Below are 12362 nucleotides of genomic sequence, written 5' to 3' on the forward strand. Positions count from 1 at the left end.
GATTCATTTTGTTTGCTTTTGTTTTCTTGGTAAGAATACTTCCAAGGGGGTGAAAGGTCTCTCTCTGGCCTCTTTTCTTTTTTTCTCGTTTTTGAGATGGAGTTTCACTCTTGTCGCCCAGGCTGGAGTGAAATGGCACGATCTCCGTTCATTGCAACCTCCACCTCCCTGGTTCAAGCGATTCTCCTGCCTCAGCCTCCCAAGTAGCTGGGATTACAGGCATGTGCCACCATGCCCAGCTAATTTTTTGTATTTAGTAGAGATGGGGTTTCACCATGTTAGTCAGTCTGGTCTCAAATTCCTGACTTCAGGTGATCCACCTGCCTCGGCCTCCCAAAGTGTGGGGATCACAGATGTGAGCCACTGAGCCTAGTCTCTGACCTCTTTTCTAAAGGCATTAATCCCATTAATGAGGACTTTTCCTGCATGAGCTAAACACCTTCCAGAGGCCTCATCTCTAAAACTGTCACATTGGGCTATTAGGTTTCAACATATGATGAATTCTGGGGAAACATAAGCATTCAGACCATAGCACTGAGTAACATTTTAGTGTATGGGTATACCACAGTTGGTTTATCCATTCACTAGTTGATGGTCATTTTATTTCCATTTTTTGGCTATTATGAATAATGCTGCCGTAAACATTTGTATACAAGTTTTTGTGTGGTCATGTGTGCTTTTCTTTCTCTTGGGTAAATACCTAGTTATGGTATTTAGGGGAGGATTTAACTTTTTCAGAAACTGTCAAACTTTTCCAGAGTGGCTTACCATTTTATATTCTTTTTACATTTTGCATTCTTTCCACCTTGGCCTCTCCAAGTGTTAGGATGATTACAGATGTGAGCTACTGCACCTGGCCTTACATCTTACATTTACTCTTTATATGTATTTTTTTGTATGTCGTACCTTTACAGTCATTATTCTTCTTGATGTTCATATCTCCCCATCTTTGGCCAGTTAGAGCATTTCCAAGTGAGCTCCTGTGTCCTTTTGACAAGACCCCAGTAATCTTTCTGCTTTTAGATAGAATAAAATGTTTGAGGATTCAAGGCCAAACCAGGTGGATCATTTGAGGTCAGGAGTGGTAGCACGTGCCTGTAGTACCAGCTACTTGGGAGGCTGAGGCAGGAGAATCGCTTGAACCTGTGAGGCAGAGGTTGCAGTGAGCTGAGATTGCACCGTTGCTCTCCAGCCTGGGCAACAAGAGCGAAACTCTGTCTCAAAAAAAAAAAAAGAAAGCCAAAGAAGCCAACATAATCAACATAATTTAGAAAACACTTTATTGAAATATATTCACATACCATAACATTCATCTGTATGAAGTGTACAATTCAGTGGTTTTTACTGTATTCACTGGGATGTACAACCATGACCACAATCAATTTTAGAACATTTTCATCACCCTAGAGAAACCCCATACATATTAGCAGTCACTCCTCATTCCTCCCTGCCTTAGCCCTAAGCAACCACTCATCTACTGTCTGTGTCTATTCTGAACATTTATGTAAATGAAATCATAACTATGTGGTCTTTTGTGGTTGACTTCTTTCACTTAGCATAATGTTTTCAAGGTTCAGGCATGTTGTAACCTTAAAAAGGAATAAAGTACTGTCATATGCTACAGCATGGCTGTTTTATGTAAATGTATAGTCATTTGTGTCTTACTACTTTAGCTTAACATTATGTTTGTGAGAGACATCCATTTTGTTACATATATTTGTAGTTCATTCTTCCTCATTACTGTATACCATTCCATTACCTGCATATGCCACAATCCGTTCTATTGTAGACGTTTCTAGTTTCTGGTTCTTTTTTTTGTTTCCTGAGACAGAGTCTTGTTCTGTTGCCAAAGTTGGAGTACAGTGGTGCGATCTCAGCTCACTGCAACCTCTGCCTCCCAGGTTCAAGCGATTCTCACACCTCGGCCTTCAGAGTAGTTGGGAGTACAGGTGTGTGCCACCACCACCACACCCAGCTACTTTTTCTATTTTTCGAGACAGTCTCGCTATGTCACCCAGGCTGGAGGGCAGTGGTACGATCTCACCTCACTGCAACCTCCGCCTCCCAGGTTCACGTGATTCTTCTGCCTCAGCCTCCCAAGTAGCTGGAATTATAGGTGCCTGCCACCACGCCTCGCTAGTTTTTTGTTTTGTTTTGTTTTGTATTTTTAGTAGAGACTGTGTTTCACTGTGTTGGCCAGGCTGGTCTTGAACTCCTGACCTCGTGATCTGCCTGCCTCGGCCTCCTGAAGTGCTGGGATTACAGGCGTGAGCCACCATGCCTGGCCTCTCCTGGCTAATTTTTGTATTTTTAGCAGAGACAGGGTTTTGCCATGTTAGCCAGGCTGGTCTCATCCTGGTCTCAGGTGATCCACTTGCCTCAGCCTCCCAAAATGCCGGGATTACAGGCTTGTAGAACTCTTCTCTCTGATGAGTTTGGTGGTCAATCATGACTCCATGTATTTGTCAAAACCCACAGAGCCGGCCGGGTGCAGTAGCTCACGCCTGTAATCCCAGCACTTTGGGAGGCTGAGGTGGGCAGATCACGAGGTCAGGAGTTTGAGACTACAGAGCCAGCCGGGTGCAGTAGCTCGCGCCTGTAATCCCAGCACTTTGGTAGGCTGAGGTGGGCAGATCACGAGGTCAGGAGTTCGAGATCAGCCTGGCCAACATGGTGAAACCCCGTCTCTACTAAAACAAAATACAAATATTAGCTGGGCGTGGTGGCACGCACCTGTAATCTCAGCTACTCCAGAGTCTGAGGCAGGAGAATTGCTTGAACCTGGGAGGCAGAGGTTGTAGTCAGCCAAGATCACATCACTGCACCCCAGCCTGGGCGACAGAGCAAGACTGTCTCAGGGAAAAAAACGAAACAAAACCCACAAAGCCATATGCCACAAAGAATGAGTTTTCCTGCATATAAGTTAAAAATATATAATAAAAGAGAATAGTGCTGCTGTGAACCTTCTTGTATGTATATCTTGTGAACATATGTACATGTTTCTATTTTATGTACCTAGCAGTAAAATTGCTGGGTTATGGGTTCTGTTTTTGTAAATATTGCTAGATAGTTATTCGTAGTGATTGCACCAGTTTTCCCTCTAGCACTGCATAAAAGTTTTAGTTGCTCCACATCTGGTATTGTCTATCTTTTCATTTTAATCATCCTGGTGGGTGTGTAGTTGTATCACATTATGGTTTAATTTATATTTTTCCAATGATTGGTTTATTGGAATTTTGGATGTATTGTTTTTCATAAAGCACTTGTGTAAGTGTTTTGCTCATTTATCTTTGGGTTGTATTTTTCTTAATTTGTAGAAGTTCTTTGTATATTCTGAAAACAAGTACTTGGTTAGATACATGTATTGTAGATATCTTCTATTCAGTACGGAATACTAAGATACTCATCACTGTTATTTTTTAAAAAATTTTTTTTAAATTATTATTATTTTTTGAGACGGAGTTTTGCTCTTGTCACTCAGGCTAGAGTGCAATGGCGCAATCTCAACTCACTGCAACCTCCACCTCCTGGGTTCAAGTGATTCTCCTGCCTTAGCCTCCTGAGTAGCTGGGATTACAGGTGCCTGCCACCATGTCCAGCTAATTTTTGTATTTTTAGTAGAGATGGGGTTTCACTATGTTGGCCAGGCTGGTCTCAAACTCCTGACCTCAGGTGATCCACCTGCCTCGGCCTCCCAAAGTGCTGGGATTACAGGCACGAATCACTGTGCCTGGCCCACTCTTCATTTTTTAAATTATTATTATTTTTTGAGACGGAGTTTTGCTCTTGTCACTCAGGCTAGAGTGCAATGGCGCAATCTCAACTCACTGCAACCTCCACCTCCTGGGTTCAAGTGATTCTCCTGCCTTAGCCTCCTGAGTAGCTGGGATTACAGGTGCCTGCCACCATGTCCAGCTAATTTTTGTATTTTTAGTAGAGATGGGGTTTCACTATGTTGGCCAGGCTGGTCTCAAACTCCTGACCTCAGGTGATCCACCTGCCTCGGCCTCCCAAGTGCTGGGATTACAGGCACGAATCACTGTGCCTGGCCCACTCTTCATTTTTTAAAATTATAAACAGAAATTATTCTGATGTAGTCCAGTATATCAGTATATCTTTTGTATATCTTTTTTTTTTTTTTTTTTGAGACGGAGTCTCGCTCTGTCGCCCGGGCTGGAGTGCAGTGGCTGGATCTCAGCTCACTGCAAGCTCCGCCTCCTGGGTTTTACGCCATTTGTATATCTTTTTTTTTCACTTTATGGTTAGCACTTTTTGTATCTTGTTTAAGGAATCTTTCTATCCTAAGGCAGGAAGAGAGTCTCCTATATTTTCTTCTAAAAGCTTTATTGTTTGGCTTTTCACATTTAAATCTCTAGTCTGTCTTGGAACTGATTTTTTGTTGTTGTTATTTGGTGAAGGTAGGCATCAATATTAATTTTTCTCTTTATGGATAGCTGCAAACTGACCATGCACCATTTATTGAAAAAACTATCTTTTTCACACTGCACTGTCACCTTTGTCGTAAATCTAGTGACTTTCAGCATAGTTTTGATTTATGAGTGAGGTTGAGGATCATTTTCTTTCTTTCTTTTTTTTTTTTGAGATGGAGCCTTGCTCTGTCACCAGGCTGGAGTGCAGTGGCGTGATCTCGGCTCACTGCAACCTCCGCCTCCCGGGTTCAGGCAGTTCTCCTGCCTCAGACTCCTGAGTACCTGGGACTACAGGTGTGCACCACCACATGTAGCTAAATTTTGTATTTTTAGTAGAGACGGGGTTTCACCATGTTGGCCAGGATGGTCTTGATCTCTTGACCTTGTGATCTGCCCACCTCTGCCTCCCAAAGTGCTGGTATTACAGGCGTGAGCCCCTGTGCCCGGCCGGCCGGCCTGCCTTTCTTTCCTTCCTTCCTTCTCTTTCTTTCTTTTCTTCTCTTTCTTTCTCTCCTCTCTCTCTCTCTCTCTCTCTCTTTCCTTCTTTCGAGACAGGATCTCACTCTGTCACTCGGGTTAGAGTGCATTGTCACGATCACAGCTCATTGCAGCCTAGACCTCTTCAGGCTCAGGTGATCCTTCCACCTCAGCCTCCCAAGTTGCTGGGACCAAAGGCATGTACCACCGTACCTGGCTAATTTTTTCTATTTTTTGTAGTGACCAGGTCTCACTATATTGCTGGGCTGAGCTCAAACTCCTAGGCTCAAGTGATGTGCCTGCTTTAGCCTCCCAAAGTGTTAGGATTACAGGCATGAGCCACTGTGCCTGGCGTTTTTTTCTTTTCTCCTTTTTCTTTTTTTTTTTTTTGTTTTTCTGAGACAGAGTCTCACTCTGTCACCCTGGCTGGAGTGCAGTGGCGCAATCTTGGCTCACTGCAGCCTCAGTCTCCCAGGCTCAAGCGATCCTCTTATCTCAGCCTCTCAAGTAGCTGGGACTACGGGCATGTACCACCACACCTGGATAATTTTTAAATTTTTTTGTAGAGAGTTTTTTGTAGAGAGGGCATCTCCCTTTGTTGCCCAGGCCGGTCACAAACTCTTGTGCTCAAATGATCCTCCACCTTGGCCTCCTAAAGTGCTGGGATTACAGGTGTGAGTCACTGTGCACAGCCTCTTTATGTTTAATATCTATTTGCATTTATTTCTTCTGTGACCTGTCCACTTCTGTCAGGCTCTTGCTCTTTTTTCTCTCTGTTTTTTGAAGTTCCTTATACATTAGGGATACTAGTTCTTGGTGACATAAATTCCAAATGTATATATATTTTTTCAGTTTGAATTTTCAGACCTCCTTTTATCTCTTGTAATGAGCAGCGATTTCACCTACATGTCAAGAATTGCTGTTTTCTTCACATCTAGAGGGACTTTATGTCCTTCCTTCCTCTCCTTTTGCCATTTCTATCCTCTCACTGTGGAAGTATAGCTATATTCTTTGGGAAGCACAATTGATCCTTGAATAGCACAAGTTTGAGCTGCAGGGGTCCATGCATATGCAGATTTTTTTCAACCAAATGCAGATCAAAAATATTGCAGGGTAAGCCTGTAATCCCAGCACTTTGGGAGGCCGAGACGGGCGGATCACGAGGTCAGGAGATCGAGACCATCCTGGCGAACACTGTGAAACCCCGTCTCTACTAAAAATACAAAAACTAGCCGGGCGAGGTGGCGGGCGCCTGTAGTCCCAGCTACTCGGGAGGCTGAGGCAGGAGAATGGCGTAAACCCGGGAGGCGGAGCTTGCAGTGAGCTGAGATCCGGCCACTGCACTCCAGCCTGGGCGACAGAGCGAGACTCCGCCTCAAAAAAAAAAAAAAAAAATATTGCAGGGTGCCACCCACATGGATAGTCGACTTTTCATATATGCGGATCCCTCAGGGGTGACTGTGGGATTTGAGCAGATTTTGGTAGGTGGTATTGGGGGGTCCTGGAACCAGTACTTTCACAAACCAAGGGATGACTGTATTTGACAGGGTCAAGGTGGGACTGATTTTGAACCTCTTATTCACCTGGCTGTACTGCTTTTCTTTCCACTACCTTTGCAGAGTATGCTCTATCTTTGAAGATTTTTTTTTTTTTTTTTTGAGACCAGGTCTTGCTGTCGTGTCTTTGAAGATTTTATAGAAACCCTGTGTCTCTTTTCTGTAGTTATACTTCCCCTCACAGACATTATCTAAATATTAGATAGTTTGTGGTCTATAAAAAGATTTATCAATTTATTCTTTCTAATAGGAGGGAGATTGTTTCAAGGTCAACTCTTTCTCTTTTATTCCATTCTTTAAAAAAAAAATTATAATTAAAGAAAGTACTGTCCAGGTGCGGTGGCTCACGCCTGTAATCCCAGCACTTTGGGAGGCCGAGGCGGGCAGATCACCAGGCCAAGAGATCGAGACCATCCTGGCCAACATGGTGAAACCCCGTCTTTACTAAAAATACAAAAATTAGGTGGACGTGGTGGCACGTGGCTCCCAGCTACTCGGGAGGCTGAGGCAGGAGAATACCTTGAACCTGGGAGGCGAAGATTGCAGTGAGTCGAGATCATGCCACTGCACTCTAACCTGGCGACAGAGTGAGACTCCATCTCATAAAAAAAAAAAAGGTACTGCAGCCAAGCACAGTGGCTCATACCTGTGATCCCAGCTATTTCAGAGGCTGAGATGAGAGGATCACTTGAGGTCAGGAGTTCAAGGCTGCAGTGAACTGTGCTCATGCCACTGTACTCCAGCTTGGGTAACAGAGCGAGACCTTGTCTCAGAAAAATAAAAAAAGACTACTGTATTATCATTATAAAATAATTTAAACATCCCGCGTAAAGACTGTGCAGAAAGTCTCCCATGATTCTGATTGTTGGTCTACCTCATTTGTTGTAGTGAATATGGCTTTGCCGAAAAGGTGGTGGAAGGGATGTTTATCATCGTCAATTCTATCACCATCAAGATTCACTCCAAGGCCTTCCACGCCTCTTTTGAATTGTGGCAGCTCCAGGGCTATAGTGTCAACCCCAACTGGCAGCAGAGTGACCTTCGCCTTACCCGCATCACTGACCCCCGCCGAGGAGAGGTGACAGCCCCGTCATTGTGAGGGGAGAGAATGGAGAAAGATTCAAAGTCGGACTAATTAAAGGATATTATTCCCACTTTGTGGATTTCCTCAAATGTTCCCCATTCCTGGGAGCCCAGAGGCCTTTCTGTCCAGTGTTACTGCTACATCCTTTCCTTAATTATGGATCCCCAATTCACTGCTTTTTCTTGGTGGGATCCCAACTGAGAGTGCTGGGAGTCTCTGCTTTGCCAGTCTTTTTTCCTTGGACTTCTTGCTGCTTGGTTAATTTCATTCACAGGATTAAGGATTTTACTTTCTCTCCTCCCAGGTTTTAACATTTAAGGAAATAACTTGGCAAACACTCCGAATTGAGGCAGATGCTACAGACAATGGTGATCAGGACCCAGTCACCACTCCATTGAGGCTTATTACAAACCAAGGCAGGATCCAAATAGCCCTCAAAAGAAGAGTAAGTGTCTTCTCTGGCTTCATGAAAACTTCCATCTTTTATACTATGAGACAGCCTGGATTTGGTATTCCCTTATTGTTTGGAATGTTACTGGCCCCTGGAATGGCAGTTGAAGGGGAAAGGCCTATAATTCAGTGTTGCCCAACATCCTCTAGTAATAGAATGTTTCTACCTTCCTGTTTTCTTAGTTTTGGAAACTGCAATTTTTACCCATATGTAGGGACACTGACATAGGCACCTGGCAGTTGACTATTGCTGCTTTTTTTTAAATTAAGGAAACTTTAGTAGTTTTGTAAGAAATTGTCTCTCCAAAGTGCTTGATACTTTCACATATTGGAGATTGAAAAGCCGCTTCTGAAACTGATTGGGCAACACTTTGAAAGCTGGAATGAACAAGGTAACAAACCCCATGTTGTCTGTGGCTTCCTCAGACCAAAGATTGCAATGTGATATCCTCCAAGCTGATGTTCCTGTTGGATGACCTGCTCTGGGTGCTAACTGACTCACAGCTCAAGGCTATGATGAGGTATGCAGAGTCACTGAGTGAAGCCATGGAGAAGTCAGCCCAGCAAAGAAAGACCCTGGCCCCTGAACCTGTACAGGTTAGAGATGAAACAGACACCCTTGGTGTGCTAGGGACTCAGTAGGCCAGACCTAACTCATGCTAATGTAGGTGGAATCTAGACTTTATTTGGGAAATTTGTTGTTTACTTCTGGGTATTCATAGGCTTTGCCTGCACCTCTGATTTTTTATTTATTCTGTTCACTGGGTACCTCCAGTGTATTAAGTATACAGTGCTGGCCACTGGAGAAGAAAAATGGAATACACCTCTTGTTCCTGTCCTTGGGGGTCTCACTGTCTTGAAAGATGGACCATAAATGAGTTATTACAATATGGTGTGATATGCTGTAATAGAATAAACAATATGCCATGAGAGCACAAAGAAGAGGCATCTCACTACACAGGCTGAAAGAGAGCATTTAGGGAAGACATCCTAGAGGAAATGTTTTAGCATCAGTCCACTAAGACCTGGTGGGCGAGAGCCGGGAGGGCAATTCAGAACTATGAACTGTATTCCAACGGTTATTAGACTAATTATAATTAGGCTTTGGGAGTTTGGGTGATATATTGAAACAGACCTAAGTGAGCTACTAGGCCAACGGTTATGAGAGGGAAGGAACATCTTGCTAAACTGTGGTTTTCCTCAGGCTGGACCAAAGCTTAAAGAAAGCCTACAAAGGATCTTTTCAGGGTCTGGACTTCCTGTTTCTCTCTCTGTCACATGTAGATCACTCCACCAGCTCCCAGTGCCCAGCAGTCCTGGGCCCAGGCATTTGGTGGCAGCCAGGGCAACAGCAACAGCAGCAGCAGCCGCCTCAGCCAGTACTTTGAGAAATTTGATGTGAAAGAGTCCTCCTACCATCTGCTCATCTCCCGCCTGGACCTGCACATTTGTGATGATAGCCAGTCCCGAGAGCCAGGTACCCCATGAGGCCTGAGCCTGGGCTGGGTGGTCCACGTCACTGTCTAGTTTTGGGCAGAGCCTGGGGATGAAGGCTCTTTTCAAAAGACACTGTGGAGTACTTTGGTTGGTTTCCCTTAATCACAGGCATTCCTTGGGCCTCAGCCTTCCTGTGGTAGCCCTGTTTGTTTGAGGGCTGTTCAGCCTTTAGGGTGCAGTAGAACCACATGTCATACTTAATAAAATACAGATGTTGGGCCTCTCCCCAAACACCTCTAAATTAGAGTCTTCCGTGGTAGAGTTCAAGCAGTATAAACTTTTTTCCCACTCACCAAAGTTCCTTAGGCAATCCTAATGCTTATCAGAGGTTGAAAACGACTGGGGTGAGATTTTAGGTAAGTAAATTCAACTATAGGAAACCTCAGAATTTTTAGATTTGGTATCAGTTTAAATATTTATCGTGTGTAAATGTTCTCTTCCCAAGCAAGGTTATGTTGTAATCTCGACATACTTAGAACAACTAGCATTATGTATGTGTTTACATTTATTCAGAATGAAAAAAACTAATTGACTCATTGCTTTCCTTTATGAGCCCTGGGGAAATCACTTAATCTTCTGCTTAACCTGTTTGAGTTTCCACATTCGTGAAATTGAGTTAAATCATGTCTCACTCATTTACCTCAAAAGATGTTGTCGGCCGGGTGCGGTGGCTCAAGCCTGTAATCCCAGCACTTTGGGAGGCTGAGACAGGTGGATCACGAGGTCAGAAGATCGAGACCATCCTGGCTAACACGGTGAAACCCCGTCTCTACTAAAAAAATACAAAAAACTAGCCGGGCATGGTGGCAGGCGCCTGTAGTCCCAGCTACTTGGGAGGCTGAGGCAGGAGAATTACATAAACCCGGGAGGCGGAGCTTGCAGTGGGCTGAGATCTGGCCACTGCACTCCAGCCTGGGTGACAAAGCGAGACTCCGTCTCAAAAAAAAAAAAAAAAAGTTGTTGTCAGGCTCAAATGAGCCAATATGCTGAATTTGGAGGACCTTGATTATAGGCTAATATTAAGTTTTATTACACTGCTGCTTGTTTCTTCAAAACTATCTCTGTGTTCCCTTTAAGCTCTCCTTTGCCATCAGCTCTTGGTTTTTGATGCTTACATGTGGTATTAAATAGATATTTCTCTTGTTGGCTTATCTTTTCTGAAGGCTTTGTTTACCTTATAATAAGATCTGGATTCACTGGCTGGCACAGTGGCTCATGCCTGTAATCCCAATACTTTGGGAGGCTGAGGTGAGAGGATTGCTTGAGTTTAGGAGTTTGAGACCAGCCTGGGCAACGTGGCAAAACCCTTCTCTACAAAAAATTTAAAAATTAGCCATAGATCAGCTGCAGTGGCTCACACCTGTAGTCATAACATTTTGGGAGGCTGAGGTGGGAGGATCCTTTAAGCCCAGGAGTTTGAGACCAGCCTGGGCAATATAGTGAGACTCTATCTTTTAAAAAAGTAGCCAGGTATGGTGGTATGTCCCTATAGTTCTAGTTACTCAGGAGGCTAAGGTGGGAGAATTGCTTGAGCCCAGGAGCTCGAGGTTGCAGTGAGCCATGATTTGTGCCACTATACTCCAGCCTGGGTGACACAGTGAAATCCTGGTTCAAAAAAAATCTTGACTCAGTTTCCTTGGGTGACCTGCCTATTCATTTCTTCTGGGGCACCAAACAGCACTGCCTCTCCTGCTTGACTATTCCTTGGTCTTAAAGTTATTTCAACCCTCCTCTACTCTCATTCTGAAAGGAAAGAAAGGAGCAATGACAGTGCAAAGATTGTTTTTACCACCACAGAAAATAATTTGCCACTCACTCATTTTGGAAGTTTGTTACTAAAACAGGTATTATTTTGTTTAGTTTTTTCTTCCAAGTGTTACCTAAAGGCTTTGGGTGTTTTTTGGTTTGATTGTTTAGATTTTGTTTTTAATCATTTCAGAAGTCCTAATTAAGAGTACACGATTGAGAGTTTCACCCTGTCACTTGATGAGGGATGTTTAGTACTGTTCTCTTCAAGTGCCAGAGTTCTGTAATCCATACAAAGATGTGAATGACTGTAGCTTTACCATTCATTTATTAAACTATATCGATCTTTTTGGTGGAATTTAAGGAAGTTTTAGATGAGACATTTTAAAATATGGGAATAATTCGCAGCCTACCATACCCAGGTGTGGTATAGGGGCAGAGATCAGGGAGAGTTCTTGTAACTCTGTCTGGGATTCGGGGAGAAAGGGGAAGGGATAACTAGGTAATATAGAAAGGGCTTCAAGACTTTCTGGAGTTGTTCTGTCCAGTACAGTAGCCACTAACCACATGTGACTACTGGGCACTTGAAATGTGGCTGACTCAAATTGAGATGTTCTGCAAAGGTAAAATAAACATTGGATTTCAAAGATATGTGTGAGGTCCATGACTATGCCAAATGTCATGCCCAGGGTTAGGTTCCAGCCCATGCTGAGGTTAAGGGGAGTGGGTGGATGGGCAGATAGCTGAAAGAACACTTGGTTGCGGGGGCAGTGTGGGTCGGGGGGGAGGGAGGTGAAATGTACTTTTATTTAGCAGCTAGCTCTCTCACCAACAGCTCTCTCACCAACAGCTCTCTCACACTGTCCCGGCTGCTTGTTCCGGGTGCTCCCATACAGAGAGCTGCGTGGGTGGCTCTCCCTTGCCTTCAGGGTCAGCAGCTTAACTCTCTCCCTCTGGGCACAACCCAGTTCCTGGCTCTCCCCTGCCTGTCTGCCAGACAGCCAGTCTCCCTTACAGGGGTCAGTAGCTTCACTCTCTCTGGGCGCCAGCACCTGCTCCCTTACAGGGGTCAGTAGCTTCACTCTCTCTGGGCGCCAGCGCCTGCACAAGAGCCGTGCCATG

General features: G+C 44.2%; 1 protein-coding gene across 4 annotated transcripts in view; it reads left to right on the forward strand.

Moving 5' to 3' along the window:
* The window catches only part of UHRF1BP1 (UHRF1 binding protein 1), a 79692-nt gene that overhangs the window by 35355 nt on the left and 31975 nt on the right, over window positions 1–12362 (forward strand). For all 4 annotated transcript variants that reach the window (XM_033216860.1, XM_033216859.1, XM_033216858.1 and 1 more), the window contains exons 5-8: window positions 7352–7541; window positions 7852–7992; window positions 8424–8594; window positions 9282–9474. In XM_033216860.1, the coding sequence (XP_033072751.1) occupies window positions 7352–7541; window positions 7852–7992; window positions 8424–8594; window positions 9282–9474 (695 nt within the window). The remainder of the gene's footprint in view (window positions 1–7351; window positions 7542–7851; window positions 7993–8423; window positions 8595–9281; window positions 9475–12362) is intronic.

This window comes from Trachypithecus francoisi, unplaced genomic scaffold (genome assembly GCF_009764315.1).
Source record: "Trachypithecus francoisi isolate TF-2019V2 unplaced genomic scaffold, Tfra_2.0 Lachesis_group10, whole genome shotgun sequence".
NCBI lineage: Eukaryota > Metazoa > Chordata > Mammalia > Primates > Cercopithecidae > Trachypithecus > Trachypithecus francoisi.